This window comes from Agelaius phoeniceus, chromosome 1 (genome assembly GCF_051311805.1).
Source record: "Agelaius phoeniceus isolate bAgePho1 chromosome 1, bAgePho1.hap1, whole genome shotgun sequence".
In the NCBI taxonomy this organism is placed as follows: Eukaryota; Metazoa; Chordata; class Aves; order Passeriformes; family Icteridae; genus Agelaius; species Agelaius phoeniceus.
Window position 1 is genome coordinate 20,901,046 of NC_135265.1, and position 23,792 is coordinate 20,924,837.

At 39.8% G+C, this 23,792-nt stretch overlaps 1 protein-coding gene across 3 annotated transcripts in view; it reads left to right on the forward strand.

The window, feature by feature from the left end:
• The first annotated feature begins 832 nt into the window (after window positions 1-832).
• ST8SIA6 (ST8 alpha-N-acetyl-neuraminide alpha-2,8-sialyltransferase 6) overlaps window positions 833-23,792 on the forward strand; it is a 45,474-nt gene continuing 22,514 nt past the window's right edge. Inside the window, exons 1-4 of one of the 3 annotated variants that reach the window (XM_054636028.2) lie at window positions 833-1,337; window positions 1,551-1,667; window positions 10,513-10,611; window positions 16,096-16,182. In XM_054636028.2, coding sequence (XP_054492003.2) covers window positions 1,243-1,337; window positions 1,551-1,667; window positions 10,513-10,611; window positions 16,096-16,182 — 398 coding nt within the window. In that variant the 5' untranslated portion in view covers window positions 833-1,242. The remainder of the gene's footprint in view (window positions 1,338-1,550; window positions 1,668-10,512; window positions 10,612-16,095; window positions 16,183-23,792) is intronic. The other 2 variants (XM_054636038.2, XM_077174404.1) reach the window with 2 other exon arrangements.

The following is a 23,792-nucleotide window of genomic DNA, read 5'->3' on the forward strand; positions in this document are numbered from 1 at the left end:
TAAAGGGGAACTTGTTATTGGCACCTTGTCACCTTACTAGGTTTCTCATACCAATGGCTTGTGAAAGCAACACTGAATGCACCATCAGGTAGAGGTAGAAAGACACAAGCTTACTACAGAAGCATTTCTTTACCAAAGCCACTCCAAATGATAGACACATAGAATGTTCTGGGTAGAACCTTGTAGATCATCTAGTTCCAACCACCCCTTGCCATAAGCAGGGACACCTTCCACTAGGTCAGGTTAATCCAAGCTGGCCTTGAACACTTCCAGGGATGGAGGATCCACAGCTTCTCTGGGCAATCTGATCTAGTGCCTCATCATGCTCACAGCAAAGAATACCTTCCTAAAATTCCATCTAAACCTGTCTTCTTTCAGTTTAAAGCCATCCAGCTTTAAACTACATGCAGTCCTAACACTACATGCAGTCCTAACACCATCCAGTCCTAACACTACATGCCCTTGTTAAAAAGTCCCTCCCCAGCTTTCTTGTAGGCCTCCTTCAGAAAGCTGTAATGAGGTCCCCCCAGAGCCTTCTCCAGGCTGAAGCACCCCAGCTCCCAGGCTGTCTCCAGAGCAGAGGTGTTCCATCCCTCAGATCAGGTTCATGGCCCTCCTCTGAACAGGGTCACAGCCTTCTCATGTTGGGGGGCCCCAGAGCTGCACACACACAGTGTTCCACGTGGAGTCATTTTTATCTATAATATACATAGTTTTATAATATACCTTTTATGAGACGAAACACAGGACACATTGACTATGATATTTTAATTCAGAGAAAGAGCTATTGAAGCAGCAGCAGCTTCAGTACACCAGCCACGGGGCAGGGCTGCCTGCCCTCGCCAGGCAAGCCCCGCACCCTGCTCCCGCCGCCGTCCTGCAGGGCGCCCCTCTCCCCCATTAAAGTTTGGGCAGTTTCGACTCCCTCGCTTCGCCGCCCTCGACACAGGGAAGCGCTGCGGGAAGCGCCCCGAGCGGCGGCCGGCACAGGCCGATAGCAAAGGCGGCCCGGGTGCCGCCCTCACGCCGGCCCAGCCCGGCCGCTCCCCGCCAGCACCGGCGGGCCGGGCCCGCGCTGCGGCCGCGGCGGGAGGGGGGGCCGATGGCGACGGCGGCGCAGGGCTGCGGGCGAGGGGCGGAGCGCAGAGACCCTGTGGCTGCCATGGCCGCCTCCCCCTCCCCGCAGCCTCCCTTAAATACTATGGGGCCGTAGCTGCGACGGCCGCCGCTGCCGAGCGCACCATGCGGGCTGTCATCGCCTTGGCCGCGGCGCTGGGCAGCCTGCTGCTGGGAGGCTGTCTCCTGCGCCTGGGCGGCCAGCAGCCCCTCCGCGCCAGGTAGGGCGGCCGGGCGGCCTCGCCCGCGGTCCGGAGCCGGCTGGGGAGGGCGGGAGGAGCGGGACGAGCCCCGCGGGGCGCGGCGGAGCCTGGCGGTGCTCCCGGCTCGGTCTGGGCTCGGCGCGGGTCGTGGGCAGGAGAGCGGCGCCGCTCTCGCCGGGTGATGTTCAATCACTGGTCCTGACAACTTTGTTTTCCCGTCTCGCTTGCCAGGGGCTGGGAGGAGGACGCAGGAGTAGCGGCTGTCACGCCGAAAGTGGTGCGAGCCCTCAGGTCTCCCCTGACGCCCCTTCCTCAGACCGAAAACAGGTACGGGCTGGACGCCCGCAGGTGGATCCGGGAGGTCGGGTCTGCAAAAGCAGAAATTCGCCTTCGCTCCGGTTCATTCTCGCTTTTGTTTCGGTAGCTTGATCAGAGAGAGCTTTAGCGATTATTAGGGCAAATGGCACTTTGCTTTAACTATAATGAATTATTTGTCCATTGGCCCTCTTTTTGACGGCTGTCACTCTGCCGTTGGTTTCGAGCCCAATAAAATACTGCGTAGAGAAATTTTGTTAGCGTACGATGTAAAAAGTGCCTGCTGAATGACACGTTCCAGGTATCTTTTTATTCTCCTTTCCAGGAAGGTGGAGCTGGAGCTGGGTAATGCTGTTACTGTTTTTGTAATCTGTATTTAGTTAAAAATACAGATTTATCATTTACATTTATTTACAACGAAGGCAAGACATATGAAGCCTGTTTAGTTTTGGGTTGGCATTGTACTTTGTGGGAGCCCATTCATTTGATCCTGTGTCTTGACCTTCTAGATCAGTATAGATTTTTGCTTTACAGCCTGTTATTTTATACTGTGAAGTTTAATATGGAGGTACTTTGTAAAATCAGCTGTGAAACGTTGTGCCTTACATGCAGACTTCAATACTAATGACTATTGTTTTTATGCTCTTGGGTCCCCACACACTGTAGGAAAACTAAGAGTGCAGAAGATGGTGGTGTAATCCACACATGAGATCAATACTATGTAAGAAGCAGTTTTGAAATATTTTGCTTTCTTCTTTTACTTTATATGCCATTATTACCTTTACAGTTACCATGACTATTATATGTTAATGTATATTATGGTCAAAAACACATTATAAAAATTAGGAAGAACTTAAGAATTGGGTCTTTCACAGAAACTATGATGTCCTGGTTGTGTTGAAGACAATGGTGACAGTGCAGTTAACCTTACTGAGGCCACCATCTCACTCAGTCTAGCTGAATTTGACAGCCTATGCTTTCCCTAAGTGAATGCAAGTGATGTTAGTTGCAGTAATGATTGCAGTGTACCCTAACAGTGCATTTCTTACGTGTTTCTGATGAGATACTCTTGTGCTCTTTCCCTCAATATTTAAAACTTTCACAAGCTGTAAGTTTATAGCATCTTTCAAAGTTAGAGTGAAAGAAAAGGAACAGAATTCTCCAAATGTTCCTACCTGCTGTTATGAGCTTCTAGCCTGCTTCTCTTTCCTGTTCTCATTTTTTCCCTTTCTGCTTTTTTCCCCCGTCTTTCCCCCTCTTGATATTGGTTTTTGCAGTATGTACTGTTCTGCTTTGCTTTGTTTTGTAGCCATTACTCCATTCTTCTTTCCACTGTGTTTTGGACTGTCTCTGTGGTTTCCCCCAGCCCATCTCCTCACGCTCTTCCCTACTAGTTTCTGAGCTGCATCTCCTTGCATTCAGCTCTCTGTGTATACCATGGAGTTGAATTGACTAGAAATGCTGACAGAGAGCACTTCAGAGAACAGTCTCTTTCCCATCTGCTGTCAGTAAACTCAACTGGAGCAATGAAAGTAGAAACAATACATACCAAAGAGGTCTGAAAATCCATGTCATTTTTTTTTACCTTTGTAATAGGGCAAGTGAGATTGTGATTTTAAATATGTATTTTTCCTTATTCTACTTTGAGGATTTTGACACCAATTTGAAGCTAGTTTTTGTCAGCTTGAAATTGTATTTCTTCATGACTAAGTGTCTGCAAAAGTGTGTCAAGTAAATAATTCATCAAAGAAAGTTTCAATATACTCAAGCTCCTGTAACTGTAGTGTCTTTGGAGAGATGTCTTGCCAGCTGAATCCGAGAGTGGATGTGCTTTCTCACCTGACTGACTATGCTCAGTAAGCTGGCCTGACAGGGGTTTGTGGTGCATGTGTGGCTAATGAGAAAGGAGAGAGAGCTGCTGGACTGGACTGACCAGGAGCTGTTAGTTCATCCAGAGAGCAGCAGGACTGGGCAGGGAGCCATGCTGGAGGGGTTTGATCCAGGCAGCAGCTGGACTAGGCCTGGCTAAGGGCCAGGCTGGAGACGCTTGATCCAGAGAGCATCTGGACTCATTCAGGAGTTCAGAGCAGTCCCTCAGTGATGGAGATGGATGGTCTGGTCAATAGGAATTAGATTCCAGTGTGCTGTGGGGTACTGTGGTTCTCCAAAACAACCCTGATCATTTGAATGGCATTGCTGTATTATTGGCAGCAATGCCCTTTCCTGCATAAGAGTAAGAGGATATACATGGGTGTTTCCAGGATAGGAAAAAGAAAAAACCTAGGCACTATTCTTGACCTCCAAGTAAAAGTAATCTAGACAATCTTCACAGTCACAAGCTAATCTTTTTTATCATTGTTTCCTTTGCTGTTGGAGGCATATTTGTAACCAGACATCTCCCAAAGAATCTCTAAGGCCCTATTATTCTGTTGCCTTGCAGTATTGAAAGCTAATCTGTTATTTTACTTTGAGTAATACTTTTAAAAGGATGAAACTGAAGGATGAAAGGATGAAAAGCAGGGGATTGGATCAGACTCTCTTAGATATTTAGGCAGCTATTATGTGCAGCAGTGTTTAAATACATGGTGACCAGGCACCTAAAGTTCTCTGAAGATCTGTGCCTTAGTAAATAACCTTGATGATGTGGTTTGTCTCTTACAGGACGTTGCTTACCCCTTTTTCTTGTTAAGCCTTAGCTAATTGGGGTAATGTGACTGCCTCTACAGTGCGACTTGCATGCCTAGTCTTGGGATCATTTCACAGCCTACTGTGCCTCTTAGTAGGGTTTCTTACTGAAAAGAAAGGCCACTGTTAGTAAGATATGTCTAGTAGCCCCCAGATTTATTCATGGAACCAGTGTCATTTGTAGTGCAATAGTATGTTCTCTGGCAGATTCTCCTATCTGTGCCTCATACTGTCCTCTCAATTTTTGAGCTGTAACTGCAAGTACAGTTTATATTTTCTTAAATACAGCCTTCTTATTATTTCAACAGTACAACCAAAAAAAGAAGTCTTGCATTTTTCTCACCTTTAGATCCTTGGTCTTTCCTCTCTCCCCATCTGTGTTTGTTTAGTGGTTACATTAATAGTAGAACAGAAGACTCAGTACTGCTAGTGCTTATCAGGGGAAAATGAAAATAGTAAGAGAAGCTAGGTAGTATTTTCTTTGTTATGAGACCCAGGGTGTGCTAGGTTAAATTTAGGAAGAAATTCTAGCTCCTATTATACTACCCAGGAATATGTAATAGATAAATCATGCCAGCTCCTGCAAGAGAAGTTAAAAAATAGCACTATTTATGTATACTTTATATAAAAGAAACAAGGCAGCAGTACCCTAAAGAGCTGACCACCATTACTCTGTTAGTCTGTGTTGCCAGTTTTAAGGCATTCACTTACTATTTCCCCAGCTTGCTTTCTGTCTTTGCAGGTCCAGGGCAAGCATGGGGTAAAGACCACTGAGGTAATTGACCAGTGGGAGGAAGTGATTTGAGAAGCTATGGGTAAACAAGTTATTATTAATACAGTGTTCCATAGTGTTGATTTCTCCAATTCCTCTCTCAGCAGCCGATCTGTATGCAGGCCTACGAAATAAACAGCTATACTTAATTAACAATGCTACAGAGACCTGTACATTCTGTCTCCTGACAAAATACTGCATTCAGGCAGTCAGAAGGGGGAAAAGAGACAGGCTAATACCACAATTATGGAGTAGCCTAGTATATTGCACAAATAATTTACTATAGTTTAGATTAGTCAGCAGTGGAGGTCCACTTCACTAATTTTTCTGCTCTCTTAATATTTTGCCCCTTCATCCTCAAGTGATGCATGCAGATATATTTTAGGAGCCTATTTTGAACCCATGCCTCATGTATTAGTTCTGTCTAAATGAATAGGTGTTCAGTTGAAAGCTGCTGCCAGGACATATTTATGTTCTGACAGTGGTGAAAGGTTTCTGTTTACTTGGTCCAAGTGAAACTGCTCTGTCATTCTATTGTGTGCCCTTGTAACATGATTTTGGTGTAAGTACCTTATTCTTTTCACTTCACCTACCATGAGGCTCTGAATGTTGCTTGTCATGTTACCTGTCATGCAGTTTATGGATTTTATAAATAAAAAGTATCTGATGTTATACATAACCCTGGTGAATGCACTGGAAGATCTTTCAAATAATTTCAAGATGCAGTTTGTGTTAAAGACCAAATTTAGCATTCCTTAGGTAAGCAATACGTCTATAGGAGCTTGAAGAAAGATAGTAGGATCAATGCCTTTAACAGTTGCTGTGATTAATGTTTCAAGACAAATTCTTACTCCTGAGGTTTGATGAAGCAATTTTTATAGTCCATTTCACCAAGAATTTAAATTGTGTATTGCCTTATTAATCAAGGTGTTGTGAACTTTAAAAACATCACTATATTCTTATCATCTGATTAATTTGAAATAGTGTCAAAGATAGCACTTAAGAGCACCCTTCCTATGGAAGTATGGATTTTGGGTTTTTCAATAGTATTCAACTAACAGATGATGAGATTCAAATATAAATTAGTCTCTTTGAGGGAGAGATTAAGAAAGAAGATACTCGCAATCTGGATAATGCTATTCAGTGCCATTTTGGTAGAATGATAAAAATGTGCAATTTTGCATACAGAAGTTATCCTTTTTAGCTGGAGATGCTCAGCTGGAACATGCTTAGAGCTCTTGTGCTGCTTCAGACAGACAAGATCAAGAAGCTATAGAAAAGAGCAACAACTTATTATGCTGGGTGTGGAGTAAATAGCCAACGAGTGGGATTTTCCCTTACTTTCAGGGTGGACTTACTAGGGAGGTGAAATTTTTGTTGCTTTCACTGCTGCCAGACAGTTCAGTTCTGAGAAATTTTGAATATCTCATCCCACATTCTTAGTTTCTACCTGATTTTGAGGGATATCTAGAAGAGTGACCTTTTAATCTTTGTGTTACAGTATAACTCACAGCACCAGTTTTTCCATCTGCCTTTTTTCTTTTCTTGTCTTCCCTATCATTCCTCCATCTTATGCCCATCCCATTTTCCTAATCTGATAACTGGGGTTGGGTTTAGTTTTGTTTTTAAAGGGTGTGTCTTTGCTTTTCCTTCCTGCACCTTTCTGCTCACCCAGAATGCTTGTAATACCCCTCTGTCTGGTGATTTCCTGCACTAAGGTTCCCTATTGTCTCAGGACTGAATGCTGCAGGAGCAGAAAAAGGACTTTCCATATAGTTTCTGTCTAAAGATGGAGTCAGTCCTTGTCTTAAACATTTTACAGTTTGATGATCTGCTGTCTTCCTGAGAGCAAGATATAGAATAAAAACGTGCTGATAGATAAGGCACATGGTCTTAATCTACTGTGGATTTATTAAAGTACAGATGGTGTACTTCTTGAGTTCCTAGAATTACCATAGGAAGTATGTGGTCCTCAAGCTGTTCATATATGATTAAAAAAGCCCCTGTTTTTCAGATTTGGTCCAATGAGATTGGCTTTGAGAACATCTAAGCCCTAGGGAAAATACAGCTGAAATTTCCCTGTATCATCAGTTTTATGAGTTCAAGCCAACAGAATTTTTCTACTTCAAATTCTCATTTAGCTTAATAGTTCACAAAATTAGTTGAATGTAGCCTGATACCTGCGTTGTTAGGCACATTACTGATTTCATTGCAGAAGTTGTAGTGCTGCTCTAAGTAGTGAACAAAGACTGTCATCCACTGGGTCAGGTAAATTAATTTAGTGGTAAATGTTGCTTTGCACAATTGTCTGAAATGAGCAGAAATTTAATCCGACTTTGATGTCTGCGCAACTTTGCCGTGAATAATGCAGTAGAAGTCTGGACTGTCTCTTGCACACCCATCTTATCTAAGTGCAAAAAGATTTCACTCATGTGAAGCAGAGGCTACTCTGACAGTGAAACAGAAATTCAGAAATTTAACTTTTAATGGAATGAGTAATTGCTTTACATCTCTTGAAAATAAATTGTTTTAATTTTGTACCTTTTGCACCACATAAAGAGGGTTAAGTAAATTTTATGTACAAAAAGCCACAGAAGAAGCATTTTGGTGATCTATCATGTGGCTGTAAAAGTGATTGTGAGGCTTTAATGACAAAACAGAATAGGGATTTATTTTGTTCTCTTTTTTCTCTGACTTCCTCTTTTTTGAATTTTTCAGGTCTTGAAAATGATTACCTGAAAACAATTGTGTATTAAAAAAGTGAGGCAACTTGCTTGTGTTGATCTTACAAATTTTTAAAAGGACTAAAAGTCTGTAAAGCTTGTATTTGAGAGAATATTTATTCATTGCCCCACAGATCTCAAGACATAAATTAATAGGAAGCTGTAAGGACTTGTAATGGTTGTCTGCGCAGAGTTGTGCAAGAATGTTGGTACTCTGCTAATGCCCCTTGCAGGGAGCTGATCAAACCTAGCTGCCTGCTTTGACTTGTCATCCACTTGGCAGTCTTCACATGTTAGACAGTCTCTTCTGGCCAGTGGTGGCTCAGGAGGGCTGGGGCCACTTCTCAAATCAGCATCCAGCATCTTAGGTTTTGGTTATAATGAAAGGCTTATTTGCAGCAGTAACATGCACTCTGCTTTTATAATTTTTTTTTTCCTTTCTATTTCTTTAAGATGCTCTTTAGGCAGCTAAACTTTTGCCTGTAGCCATTTCTCTTATTTTAAGCTGCAGCTGCAGAATAATCATTTGATGTTACTAAGTTAGAGAAGCAAGAGAGAGGAAGAATGAGAGGAAGTATTGCTACCTAAATTTGTTTGAGAACTGGAAAGGGCCTACCTGGTTGTTCTGCATAGACAGAACCATGCAGACCAAGCTGCAGTAAACCTGTGTACATAAATTTTTTAGGCAGAATATTTGCTAGCACTTGCTATGTGAGATCTGCAGAGTTCTTAGCTCTGAACTGTGTGCTCTGAGAGCCTTCTGCTATTTGTATTTCACTCCTTGAGAAAAAATGAGATAAAGAGCTGTATGCAAAGGCGGCCAAGGAGCTCTCAGTAGGCAGTGCCAGCTGTTACTATCTATTGAAGTCACTGCAGAACTGGAAGGATAGAGGTTTATGTTGTGTTGTCTTACTGTTTCCCTCAACAAGGGGCATACAGACTGGATACTTCCTCAGGGCCACTGAGTGTATACTGGGAAGAATTTATTGGTGGTGGGAAGAAATGAAGAGGGCTGTTCTCTCTCCTTTGCAGCCTACATCCTGTGGAAATTGCTACTAGGGGTGACTAACTCTAGAAAATTCATGGGCCATGGAAAGAAAAAGAAAGGTGGTTCTTTCCTTCCCTGTCAGCTATGACCATGAGAGTCAGCTCAGTAGCAAAATAAACAAGCATTTATTCTTCTTTCTTCTTCAGTCAGTCTGCTTATCTGAAGTGTTTGAGAAGAGAATGCTCAGGAGAGACCTTATTGATACCTGAAGGGAGGGTGCAGGGGATGGAGCCAAGTTCTTCTTAGTGGTGCTCAGTGCTAGAACAGAGGCAGTGGTCACCAACTGGAACACAGGAGGGTCCCTCTGACCATCAGGCATCACTTTTTCACTGTAAGGGTGACTGAACACTGGCAGGCTGCTCAGGTAGGTTGTGGAGTCTGTGCTTGGAGATATTCAAAAGCATCTGGTACAGTCCTTGCTCACTCTCTCTAGGTTGCCCTGCCTGAGCTGGGAGTTTGGACTAGATGAGCTCTAGAGATGCCTTCCAACCTCAGCCACTCTGTGGTTCTGTGGCATCTTTCCCAAGCAAGTCTTCAAAATCAGCTTGTCAGAAATCTTGTTGCCAAGGGGTCTCCATGTTGTAGAAGGTGAAGTTTTGGTCCTTGTCAGCAAGCAGTGATGGCTCAGAAGCACAAAGCAGGAAGGCCTTTCTCTTGTGTGAGTGCCTCTGTGCAGAGATGTTTCACTTGTTCTCTAAGAACAGCACACAGCCCCTCTCTCTTCTGTGTTTCTACTTCTGGTTTGAGCAAAAGGCTGCAATATCCAAGGGTTCTGTAAGTAATGAATCAGTGGAAAGAAGGAAAGAGGAGGGGGAGGTGGCAGGGAAGAACATGGTGAGGGGCAGGGAAAATAATGCCAGAGAAGAAATCTTTAGGATAAATGGCAATCTACAGAGTGGAAGGCTATGTTAGAAGAGGGTGATTGTATGAGATTGGACATAGATTCAGGATGAACTGAGGTGAATGGAATAAGACCTTGGTATCTCAGTCATTTACTAATTTACATCTCATTCTTCTACAAGGACTGCCCAGAGCAAGAGGACCACACAGGAGTTTGGTGAAAATAAGACAGGAATTAAAGATCACTATCTGACACTTCCCCGGCTCCTTTTACAAATATTTGTTCTTTTTGTGTAAATAAAGAATAAACAAGGCAGGAAGTATTATACTTGAATCAGTAAGTTAAGGTCAAAGTACGAAGATCCATTTCACCTGTGGATGGACTTTCCTGTATATATTATATTCACTCCAAATATTGCATTTCATCAGCAATTTTAGAAATCACATCTGCTGAATATTTTACTAGTGAATATATTAAATATCTTCAAAACTCAATGTTCAAGAAGCTTTCAATTTCATTTGTTTTTTAAAATTACATTTGCTGATTACAGTGTAAAGTGGAAATTATAATTCAGACTATGAAATAGAGTTATTTTAAACAACCAAATATTTTATAGTGCCTAGCAGAAAACTCTCTTTTAATAACAAGAGCTTCACAATAGAAGTCTGTAAGGTTTCTTTAGTAATGTTTTCGGCTAAATCAATGGTTATAATCCTACTGGCATAATAAAGTAAATGTGACAACATTGGTAGAATATGTTCTCTCTTTTAAAGTTTATTGCTTTTTCTCCTCCTGCTCCCTTTTAACAGAACAACTCATAATAAAAATGGAATTTACCAGTTTGAACAGGCTTCAAAATGTAAGGCAATTCAGGACAACATTTTGTCATCATCTATCAAGAAGAAAAGGTAGGTGTTTGCTGTCCTTTCAGCTTTGTTTGTTTTAAATAGAAGGGTAAAAGATTGTCCTTTTTTACATAATTCTTGATTTATTAAAGGGGAGCTATGCAACAGAAAACTGAATTTGTTCAACCAATGTTTGCTGCGTTTTTTTCTTTTACATGGATAAGATTTATTTGAGGTGGGATTTTAACTTTTTTTATTTTCACAATACAAGATTTCTTCTTGGCAGTTAGCAACAAGTTATTCACAAAAATACTGAGTAGAAGTGTGGGGTATAATTTCATTTTTGAGAGTCTTTTCCCTGACTGGTGAGCAGTCCTGCTTTTATGAGCAACTTCAGTTAATGAGTCTGTTCAGCATTGCTAACTAGAGGAAGTATGGAAATGTACCAGTATAAAGACCTGCTGGTTAGTCACATGATTGCATTATGATTGCAAGTCCACAGGAAACTAACAGTCCAATTTTAGACACATTGGGGAAAAAAACACCCCAAATTAATTTTGCATTTCAACTTGCTGTTCTGTATTTTTCTGGCATGGAGAAAAATCCAACTTTGATATCAGTCCTGCTCAAATTCCTTGTCACTTTCCAAAGTGAAAAGCTGAGAAGCAGACAGTGATTTTTGACATGTAACATCTTTTCCTATATCAATGCACCAATAAACAAAAGGATGCACCAATGAATAAAACATTGAAGGTAAGAAAGACTTCCCATTAGGACTGAGTTGAAGGTTAAAATGGATGGTGCCATGCTGTCTTTAAAAGTGGGAGCTTCCCTCCCTGCTCCCCTCCATTTGGAAAAAGAAATAGAATGAGAAACAAAAGGTGAACTAAAAACAATTATATGCCTTTCCCTATTCAAAGTACTGGAGAATTCAAATTTTTACTTAATGCCAAAACAACATTAAATAATGATTTGAAAAACATACTCTGTCTTTTCTGCCCCCTCCTCTTTTTTATTGCATTTCAAGACCTTTCACATCTCTTTAAATCATTATATTTGCAGCATTTCGTCTTTGCTCTTATTATTACTTCTTTATTTATTTATTCATTCTTTTTTTCCCCTTCTTTACAATCTCTTCTCCCATCAGTATTCCACTTCTTTCAGCAACACTATCTTTGAAGTTTTTATTCTTTTGAAAGGTTACTGATGCACTGATAGTGAGAGCTGGAACACAGACTGGCAGAGGTCAAATAATGCAGTTGAATGAAAACTTGAGTGATTAACACCAAGGGGAGGAAAAGCAGTCACTGTATTGCTTTCAAAATCCATTTGCAGCAATATAAATGCTGTTGTTTATCCCACACATTGCAAAGTTTTGCAGTCTTTGGAGATGAGCTCTTCACATTGAGAACATTTTGGAGCTGAGATTATGGGAGGAACTTTACAAAGTACAAGACTTTTATTCCATGGTAAAGAGAAAGGGGTTGTACCATTTAATGAGGCAGAAGATGAACTGGGCAGGTAGGAAGAGAAACAGATGCTTGGGAGAGAAAAGGAGCAAGGGATTGCCTTTTGCCATGAATATTGCAGCTTTTCACCTTCACTGAGAGGGGCTGCAGGGATTTTGTTGCTTTTTCAAGGTGTGACCCATGGGTGTGGTATATAAATGCTTTATATTACAGTTCTAGCCTTGGAGGGACATTCTGGACATTTCTGCCTCTTAAACTGGAAGAAAGAGAAAAAAGAATTAATAATTTAAAGCTTGTCAAATGATTTGATAGTAAGAAATGCTATGTAAGTGGGAAGTTATTGTTATTATTATAGCAAGTATATGCTGGTGGTGACAAAGAGCCTGAAGTGCTGAGTTTTGCTAGCAGTGTTCCATTTTTATTCTAGAGCAACCCCTGTGTAAAATCTCCTGAGGGCTTATAAAACTGATATTTTTTTGTAATGTTAAAACGTCCAGAGGCAAAACAAAGCCTCCCCTTATTTTGCATTTCATGCCACAGTTTTTCTTTTTTATTTGTTTGTTTCTTGAACATAAACTGCCAAATAGAAATGTGTCCTTTTTTCACTCCTGCTACTCAGTCTTCCTTCTAATTCAAATACCTTTTTTACAAGCTGGTATTTAGCTTTAGTAAATAACCAATGAGACTGCATCTGTCTGTTCTGACATTTTACCTGTCTCCATACTGTTTCTACACTTTTGTCCTTGCTGTTTTCCTTTAGATATCTGCCAAAAATGAGAAGATACTAGTACTTTGTCAGTGGTTCAAGTGTGCATAGTAATTCCATCTTAGCCACCACAGTTAACACAGTAGGTCACTTCTTATCTGACAAATACTCTGGGGAAAAAAAAAAAAAAGTCTTCCAGGTGTTATTTGTCAGTCAGGCTCATATAGTATAAGTGAGCTTCCTAGGACAGCAAATTATTATAATGGTTGTGGTGCAGGGGGCAGACAAAAACAGGACAAAAAGACCCCATGTTTCATTCATTCACTCTTCCCAGCACTGTAATCATTGTGTTGTCCAAGTATTTTTATAACTCAATTTACCTGAGGCTTTTTTATCTTAATAATAAAATCCTTTTAGCATCAGTGAATATGTGCTGTAGGCTCCTAGGTGCCAGTGGAAATCTATGTAATGTGCCAGCTCTTTGAAATGGAAGAGTGGAGAAGATGACTGTCTGGGTTACAGCAGAGTCATGAAATGATTCCCTGATAGCCTGAACTGATTTGTTTGGAGAAGTGAGTCCCCAGGCCTCCTTTAAAGCAGGAAATGCTAAAATTAGCTTTCTGAGAAGAAAACAAAGTTTTCTGGGCTGTAAACTCAGCTGCAGCAAATCCCAGAGCTTCATGTTGAGTCTTTAAAAAATTATTTCTAGGAATGCTGTCTGTATTAGAGTTCATTTGATTGAAACCTTTTACTGGTGTGAGCAGATGCCTTGCAGAACTGCCACAGTTGGGATCTCCTGTCCCCCAGGACAGCATGCTGGGATGTCTGTGCTGCCTGTGGCACTGTGCCAGCTGGTAAAGACAAGTTCTGACAGACCAGAGTGTCCTTGTAAGTCACAAGAGGAGCTAAACTGGCTGCACAGAGTGAGCAGAGTTGGTGTTCTGACTTGTAAAGACCTGGAAATGGAGCTTTTCTATGTGAGCTGGTGAGCTTGGATAGCTCTGAGCAATAGCAATTCTGTCCAGTAGAGACAGCTGTGTAAAGGCTGCAGTGTTCTTGCTTTGTAATTGGTGCTTTTACCCAAAGTGCATTTTCTGTTACAAGTATGAGAGGGCCCTTACAGTTCCTGACAGAGAGGGCCTATGTTTCCTATGAGGTCTTGGATCTGGCATTAGAGATTATGCTTTCATTCTTCTCCTTACCAAATGTTTCCCTGTAACTTACGAAAAAATTGTCAGTCAATGCAATTTCTTTCTGAATAGATGGTAATTTCTCATTTCATATCTGACTCTTATCTTCACCTTATCAATGTCTTTAGGCTAGAATTTGCTTTTGCTGTATTTTTTTTTCTCCTGGATAACTATAGTGTAAGTAACTCTTTGTGGTCTGTTATCCTATTAATTTCTGAATTTTTTTGTAAGTGCAAGCATCTAAGAGTGATTTCTTGCTTATATTAAGGAATGAAACAGATGAGTTACTCAGCATCAGAATTGGCTATTTCGGTTTTATGCTTTTATCTCACCTTCACCCCACAAGCACTCCCTGCCCTGCACTCCTCCTGACCCTTGTCTGTCCACATAGTGACTCAATTTAGGGATTAGCTTCAGCAGGAAGATAGTTCCATTTTCTATGGCTGCAGTTCCAAGGCTGGTAACATACCAGCAGGCAGCTGCCAAAATAGGAGGGCCTTGATCCCTGTTTGTCCATTTCTATCACTCTTTGCTTTAACTGGGTGTGGTCTTGGATGGAATCGTTTGTCTGGTTTAACACAGTAAGAAGAAAATGTATGTGCATTTCCTTGTCCTTCTGGATTAATTTTTGCCCTGGTAGTAAAAGTGGCCTATGAAGGCATTTGAAAAGTGCAAAACCTGGCAAAAGAAAAACGGGTGGAGTCAGGTAAGTACCCATAGTGACACAAGGCAGTTGGACTGGACGGAGGAAGAATGTACTGGACCAGGTCAGATCAGCTACAGCTGCAATGAAACTAGGTTTTTTTTTCTTTTCCTGCTTCTGCTGATTGAATTCTCTTGAGTTGTGAAGGGCTCAGTAGTTTAGTTATAATCTCTAGTTCCATTAAGAGTTTCCTAAGTGTGGAGGATGAAATTTGTACATGTTGTCACAGGTGCAAACTTGAGCCAGAGACCAGTTTTAATACAAATTCCTCTTAAAATTATAATTTATTTTTCCATGTGGAAATTGGACATGATTTTACTTGGGGTAGGATAAATGAGTTACCTTTAGCAATTGCAGTACTTTTATGAAGCAAACAATCTGTTTATTTCAAATGTGGAACAGAGAGTAGGAAGCTTTCAGATAATTGACCTCTGCTGCTGCAACCACCAGAGCTTTTTTTATACTGCTTTTTATCAATTCTTGTGCTCCACTTAAAAACAAGTGAAGTTTCTTGCCATCCCAACTCTTGTAAAACTGTTCAAAATAGACACTTCTAAGTGACAGCTTGAATAAACTCATGAACATTTGGATCAACACCAAGCTATTTTTGTTAAAATAATACAAGTTAGGTCTTGTATGGAGACTTGAGTCCTATAGAATTTTAGTCACGACATCCATACCATCTTTTCTTCCTATTCCTCCAGTTATCTTAAGTCAGTTATTGTTTTTAAAAACCTGTATTTGTAATCCAGGCACAAATGGGAGAAGTAGTAACATTGAACATGAAAGCAAAAAATGTCTTAATTCTTTTGACTTGCATGTTACAAAGTATTTCGCTTATGAACAAATTTAAATCTCTTCAATGGATTTTCAAGAGCAGAGAGCTTTTTGGTTATATGTAGCAATGTAACCAAAGTTCTGAATCATGTAAAATAGCAGATTGTTTCGTTTTACAGACAGTTTAAAGGAAAAATTACATCTGTAAATATTGGTTTGTTGTCTTTAGATGATTGAGCTTTGGAGATTATATTAAGTAAATGAAAGAAAAGGCATAAGAAACGTTGTGTTTTATCTTGGCCAGCAAGAGCCACTTTTCAAAATAGTTTAAGGTTTAAACCACTAAGTACGAGAGAATTATTTATATTATTTTGGAATTTTGCACTTGAGATGATTTCCAATAACTTCAAAATATTTATGGTTAGTTATGTAAGTTTGAAACAAATGTACCTTTGAAACTTTCTGAAGTTCATTAGGACACCAGTACTAAGAAGAGATGTTTAATAGGTCATGCTAGTTAAATGAGGATAGTGCTGTTACAAATTACAAAAATAAAATAGGTCATGGAGTTCTAAAAGCAATCTATTATATATGCACCATGCACATTATTATTAATAAATGCATCATTTGAGTGTTTTTAGAGACTGTTTCTAAATATACATACATATGTATTCTAGTGTTTGATGTTGTTTCCTTTTTTAGATACTCAGAAGATTATTATCTTCACATAGTCACAAAACTGCAGAACTGCACCTGGGTAAGGAAACCGGAAGAATCTACAAAATTCAGGTAATTTTCATTGTCTTATTAAGAAAAACTGTTTACCCTAGATTTTTCTAACAAGCCATAAATTTAAATATTCCCTCTTAAACAGATAATTTTGTATCGCTTGTAGGAATTTCTATCAACTTTTTGATGCTGGGGCTCTTCTTGTTTGTTGGAATTCAACTATGCAAGTAGAATTAATGAACTACATAAGTAATTACATCTATCTTCACATTAATGAGCAGTAAACTAACTTAAGTAGAATGAATTAAAATATTCCTGGCATAAAGCCTACAGTGTTAAAAAAGTACTGATAATGTTATTTTGTTCATTTGAACTGGCACTCTGATAAAAGGCTATAATGAAGCAGTGTGTTCCTTACCCCAAGACTATTGCCTCTATTGCAGAAGTGCCCGAGGCACTCATTAGATTTGTCACTGCATGTCATGGCCCCTGAGCATGAGAGCACATGATTCCATCTGTCCTTCTTTGGGATGGCACAGAAGGACATGCTCAGTAGGGATGGTGAGCTCTGAAAAGACTAAGCTCTTCATTTGGAAATCATGCTGGTGTTAAAGAACAGCTTCACTGTGCCATCCCTGTTTTATCCAGGGAACAAAGCTCTCTTGATTTACATTTTTACATAGATCATAATTAGAGATTCTGTCATGACTGCTAAAAACAAATAAACTGACCTATCTTCCAACTCTTTGGAGTTAACTAGCATTGAGAGGTTAATATCCACATGCTTAGCATGATCCCTTTGGAAGAAGTAGTTTTGGGGTGGGGGGGGACAGGATAGAGGGTTTTGTGCACCATAAATTGCTGTGTTTGTTGTGTATCCCAGCTGACTAATGGTGTTTCCCAAAGCTGAGGTAGGAGTATACACAGAGTTAAACTTTGTATTGACTCAGGCAGGCCTCAGCTGTGCAGAGAGCTATCAGCATGATAAGGAGCTGTAAAGCAACCCATTCCATCTCAGAACAGGCAAGTGTCTTGCACAGAGTTGACAGGAGGTGAAGCTGCTCTCACCTGCTCTTTACCCTGCTACATTTGAGCTTTTTGTTTTCTAATCTATTTTTTTTAACTTCTCTTCCATCCAAATGGACCAGCCACCACATACCAGCTATTTGCTACTGCTTCTGCTGTACTGGGTGTTTGAATCAGTGGCACTGTGGCCACTTGTTTGTCCAGCCTGACTTCTTTATTTATTGCTTATACAATCTCCCCTCCACTGGGCCACCTTCTACATCTTCTAGGCCTATGGCAATCAAGCATCCAAAACATTATATAAGACTGGAGTTTAAATACAGGATGCTTGCTGTTCCTCGTGCTGTCTTTGGTTTCCAGCAAGGAGTGTGGGTCATAAGTAGTCAAGGTAGGTTATGCAACCAATGATCAAACTGGAAAAATTCAAAAGACAAAACTGTTGGGTGCACTAAGCCATCAAAAAGTGTGGACTCTATGTACATTGAGGTGATCTTACTAACTTTAATTTAGATCATATACCAAACAGAAAACCATCTTTTAAAATCCATGCTTCAGCACAGGCTGGACAAGCTTGTTACTGAATCAACATTCAAGGTCTGTACTGTTAAGGTTTTCTTGGTTTTTAACATCCAAACTAGCTGGAGTATTAGTTACTTCATATGTACATAACCCATGCTGCAATTCTGATGACAGTACTATGTATTCTGTTCCTGAAATTTGATCTGATTTGATGTCATCAAAGATTTCCATTGACATGACTAAGGACTGGTGCTTTAGTGTAGGGCATTGTGAATGATTATTTTACAAAACATGGCTGCTTTTGCATAAATCTTTTCTTTCTTTTTTCATTCTCAGTCTTCTCTATTGTTTTTTGTAAATAGTATATTAAAATTTTACAGTTGTCCTTAGTCCATGACCATACTGGAGATTTTCAAGGCTCTTAGCAGTTGGTCAGTGGAGTCTTTAAAATAAAAAGATGTTAAAAAGAAAACCAAATTTTATTTAAAATTTGCTGGCTAAATCTCCATGCTTACAGAACTTCCAGACTTATTAATCAGACTTAAGCCTCCAACTAGCTTTGGAAGGGCACTTTAGCTGAAAAATGATGCATTAATGGAGCTATGGGAGTGAAAAAGTTCTAGAGTTGTAGTGAAATAAATGAATTAATAATCACTGGGCAGTAGATCTCTTCCTTTTTTTGACTTAACCTAGTGTCAGTAATAGCTGTGTAATACAAATATTTTACAGTCTGAAAATCTCATTAAGTAGGTAGATAAACACACCCATTTGCAGAAGAGGAAATTAATCTCTGAGGGGCTGTGCAGCAGAAATTGGGTATTACAGCCAGCCACCTTCAGCAGGAGAAACTTGAAGCTGTGTCACATTATTCACCTGCCAGTGCCACCAGAAGTCTGCCTGCTCACAAGACTGCAGAGAAGCTGCTTGACTTCTTTTCCTGTTTGTCCATCTGTTAAATGCAGTGAACGCTTAGCTGCTTCTCAGGCACGGTGTCAATTTTATGACATCTCTATTTTCCTGAAGTTCTGAAGAACAGGCATGCATATTTATAAGGGATTTAATGTCTTACGCTTCAGGGCATACACTAACCTCTAATTGATAAGGTTCAAGAGCAGCTTCTCCTGGGTAGTTAGTTAGTTTTTCAGAGAAGCTTTCCTGTGTTTTCCTTTGCAGCTTTTGCTGCTGGCTTCCATTGTGCTGCTAGTGGAGTGAAGGAATATGTGATCTAAGCCAGTAACTCCTGTGTTCCTAGAAGACAGCACTGTGTGCCAAGGAGTACACATCCATTCACATTGTAAGCTGCTCTCCCAGCAGATCCAGGCCAAATAAAAGAATATAAATTAGAAGTGCAGTTGAGGAAGGAAATACTTGTCTTTTTATTTGGCAGAAGGGTAACAGCTGACGGCCATGTCTAGCATTAACTACAGTTTTTTTGCCAATTCACTGTTGGAGAGCAGAGTCCAGGCTGACCCTCTACTACCTGGCTCAGCTTTGTCATGCAGCTGTGCAAAATGTGTCCATTTGTTGTCAGAGGGCTGCCCTTTCCCAAATGGCTCCCTCTGAAGCTGCTCTGCTGTGCTGGCTCACATGCTCTTGGCTAGGTTGCTCTCTGGCAGCGCTCACTGGTTCTTGATGGCTACGTGATGTTTACACATGCATTTCCCAAAATTAAGAGAATGAGGAAGCAAGTACAAGCCATGATGTTTTCTTTAATACCACCCATATCTACAGTCACTCTTTTGTGATTTATTTTTGTTCAGACTGTCAGGAAACCAGTCTCCTGGCATTTCACTTATTTTAGTGTCAATAGTGGTGACATCAGCATTGTCAGACATAGGCTGCCCTCAGAGGAGCAAGTGCAAGCACTTGGTTCATTGCTCTTGAAATCTAGTTAGGATTTATTGTGTCCCACAGTGGTATTTGTCAGTCATTGTTAAAAGAGTGGTGCAAGTAGCATCCCACTAACAGTGATTTTTGGAGTCTTCTCCAACATTTACTTCTAGGGACATATAGAAAACTATTTTTTTATTCTGACTTTTCCTTTATAAAATTAATCTTCTCTTGACCTTTTAAAAATTTGTTTTGTTCTTTGTGGCTCTTCAGTCATCTAGCATCTCCTCATTATGACTTTGTTTACAAGCCCCCCTGAATTCTTCCTCCCTTTTCAGATTTACATCAGCTCTAACTTGTTTTAGACAGAGCAAGTCTTTGGATTTCTTGTCTGTAAGGGAGAAACTTGGTAGAAACTTGGAAAAGTGGGGGAAATAATCTCACAGCTGCCTGGAAGGGTTATCCTTAAAAGTCTAGGGGGAAAAAGAGCTATGCTGGGTAGCTTCCTCTGCAAAGGATCTTCTAGCTACAGTCAGCAGAGTCTCAAGTTCCCTAGGTAACCTGAGTATTAATTATTATATCAGTATTCTTCAAAGGTTTTCCACTTTAAATAAATACTTCATTACTGCAACACATTACAGAGCCCAGCTAAGTGCAAGCTGTAATTGTTTTTTACATCTCCACATCTGTCTGCTTTACAGACTTTTAAGCTTAATTTACTCTCATTTGGGGTATACACCAATGGTATCAAATAATCTGCAGGTTTTCAAAATAGTTGTGACTCCAGCTTTTGCAGAAAGCTACAAAATATTTAAAACAGGCTTCAAAATAAGGGGAGAAAGGCTGAGCAGATGCTGTGTTTCAGAGAAGCCTCTGAGCATTGTATTTCTGGTCTGTCTGAGCTCGAAGTGCGAAGCATTGCAATAGAACTTCAGGAGTGGCATCACACTGAAATAGTGAGCTGTAGGTACTGGGCCCTCTCCCCATGGAAAGAGACAAGGATATTTCTAGGTGTAAAACACAGTTTTAAAATTCCTGATGTCACACTGCAGTCTAGCTGGCAGAATGCTGCCCCCAACCAAAATATTTTAATTTTTTTCTTTTTTAAAGGAACATTACTACTTTAAAAAAAGAACATGTCTTCTTGAAGAGATAAAAGATCCACCATTTTCCATGTCCTGTTATTGTCCCTCTTCCTTTTTATTCCACTTGACCTCTATTACCCTTTTCCCACTTTAATATCTCTTCTCAAAAGTGTGTGTTAAACATTCCTGCAGATTATAGAATACCACTTCTTGAAGAGATTAGTTTTGTTGCAAACTACACTCTAACCCATATAACAGTATTGCTTATCATGTCTGTGTTCTGCAATGAACCGCAGCTGAAACACAAGTAAAACACACTACAAGGTCAATTTATGCTTATATAAGCTCACACCACCACATAATCAATAGCTTTTCTAACACTAAACAGATCAATATTTCTGGTGTAATCTCTGAAATCCTCCAGTTTACAAGAAAGTGCACAGAACTCAGACTGCAGAGAGATTAAGAGTACATTTGCTGCACAGATTTTATAGATGATATGTAAAATAATGAGTATATATTCAAAGACATTTTGAATGTCTCCTATTTCAGGAGAGAAAAAGATGGGTGGAGAGATAGTAATTAGTGACAGTTTGAAGCAAGGCTTGAATCTTTTAATTGGTCTACAGACTATTATATGCTTTTCTAAAGGATGGAGGATTCCTATAAGTAGAATCTAATTTTGGATTAGTCTGAGCTAATTATGTCTTCATGGCAGACTCTTTAAATAGTCTTTGGTTTGAAAATTTTATTACACTTTTTACATATTCATCCTTGATTTCAGATTCAACCCTTTTGGCTTTCTTTGTCTTAGACATTTATGATGTTACTTCATTTGTAGGCAATTCAAGGGCTGTCAGTGTAGCATTCCCCTTCAAAAATGTTCTGCTTCAGATATCAGATTTAATCACTTTTTTCTTAATTTTGGAATATGTCATAATATGCCTCATTGTACTTTGGTTGACACATTGACATGGATTGATAAGAGCCTGGAGAAACCTGTGTCATTGTCTAGAACCCCCAGTGCAGTACAATAAGATAATTGCTTCCTCATTATAAAACATTACAGCAGTGGACATAGATAAAAAGTAGTCTTCCTGTTTGTAGTTGTGCCCTTGAAATTTTGCCGTTACATAGTGGAATTTTTTGTGGTTTCTTCTACTATCACACAGTCTCTGCAGGATGAAACCTTAAAGTCTTTGATGTCTTGACATATACAGCATAATTACTCACATGAACTAATGATTACAAAGATCCAAGCTAGGTAAAGTATTAAAAGAAACTTAACAAAACTTTTTCTGGTTTTTAGTAATCCATGGACTTTGGTTGCTTGAATGCTTTGCTCTTTGCTCAAATGACTTTATGAGCTGTGCTGTGATGTCCACTTAGCTCACAGGAGTTACTGCTTTAAATATTTGCTAGTTTTAATTTGTGTTTGGTTCTCTTTTATGTGGTTTTTATTTTTTGTGTCTAGGGTGACTGAAAATCCACAAGGAGATACATCTATGTAAGCATTACTGGTGTCAGTAATGTGCGGGTGCTTTATAACAGGGCTGATATGATACTGTTTTTGCAAACAAACATTCACTTATAGATGTTTGTAAATGATGACTTAAAATCAAATAGATTTACATCATTACTGGAAAAAGTTTGTCCTCATCACTATTAAAATATTCCAGTTGTTGAAATTTTGCACCTTGCCTAGGCAATTTCTTTTAGTCTTTCTTTCCTAATACTGAACTTAAGCTTTCTTTAGAGCAAATTAAAATTGTTTTCTTCACCTTTCCCACCATAGCCTTAAAGGACAGTTGAGCATTTTTTATTTTAACAATGTTTTGAATATTTTGATACTTTGGCAGTGTCTCTCTCCATCCATTTTTCTCCTCCTCCCACCCCAGTTTAGTCCAGTGCATAACAAGTGAAATATTTCACACTGTTCTCAGCAATGACAAATGCCCTCAGGCCACAGATCCACAGGCATTGGTGTCATAGTGAAACATTTTCAATGGAAAAAGTTCGGTGGAATGGAAGTTTTTAAACTGCAGAAGCTTTTTACATAAAGACAAATTTCACACTCATTATAGATTCTTCCAATATCACTCAGAGTAAGGGCAGTGCTGGCTTTTGAACCAGCTGAGAGAGTCTGCTAAGCCTTCACTGACCATTGATTGTTTTAGCCATTGTGATTGGTCCACCCTGAGTTGTTGAAGATGTTGAGATATTTGCAGTATCCTCAGGATGTGTGCACACTCTGATTTGTCAGCAGGCATGTGCAGCTTGTTCAGAAGGCCTGAATCAGCCCTAAAATGCATATATTCAGACTAGCACAGAACCAAGATTTTGCTGCTATCTTGGCTACAGAGCAACTGCAGGAGCTCCAAAGAAACTCTATCAGCATATTTAGAGCATTTGTATTCTACTAAATACAGTGGACCATCCAAAAGTTTGGAAACGTGTTATGAAGGCAACAGCCCTCTGTTACTGCCAACAGTTCAACATGGGAAAACTGCATAGCACCTGGAAAATAACACTATTTGGCTCATCTCACAAGCCATACAATTTTGGTAACTTTCTTCAAGATACCAGGGTTTTTGTAAGGTCTCAGTGGCCATGAACCTGAAGAAATTATTTGGATGCCATAGGCTCAAAATCCTGTAGCAGCTGAAAAACAATACAAACTTGGGTCCTGCATCCTTCAGCCACAAAGGAAAAAATTCAGTGAAAGTGTATGCTGAGCAACAAAAAACATTCTTCAGTGCAACTATATTTGACTCTATGTTGTCTAATGTGATCAAAACTTCCCAGACAAATGCAGCACACCCCTCCACTTAGGTTATTGACTAAGGTTCTGACTGTACTTACTGGGTCCTACGAGATATGTATTACCACTCAAAATGGTGTAGTCTTTTATCAGGTTCTGATTTTGTTCCTCACTTATTACAAGTGACTGTTCTAGATAATGCAATCAAATCCCTTTCTGCTTATCTTGGCATAAGAAATATCTGTGTTTGGAGTTATGCCTCAGGATTTAAAAATAGCTCTTAGATATCACTCAGCTTCCAAATCCTTGCAGGAGAAATGTTGGAGGAAAAGGCTTCTCCAAATAAGAAACTGTCAGCAATAACCTCTGCTACAGAGGAGATATTTTCCAAAACTAGTGCCCTACAAAACTTGGGTACTTTGACTCAAGCATCACCTTCAGTCTGCACT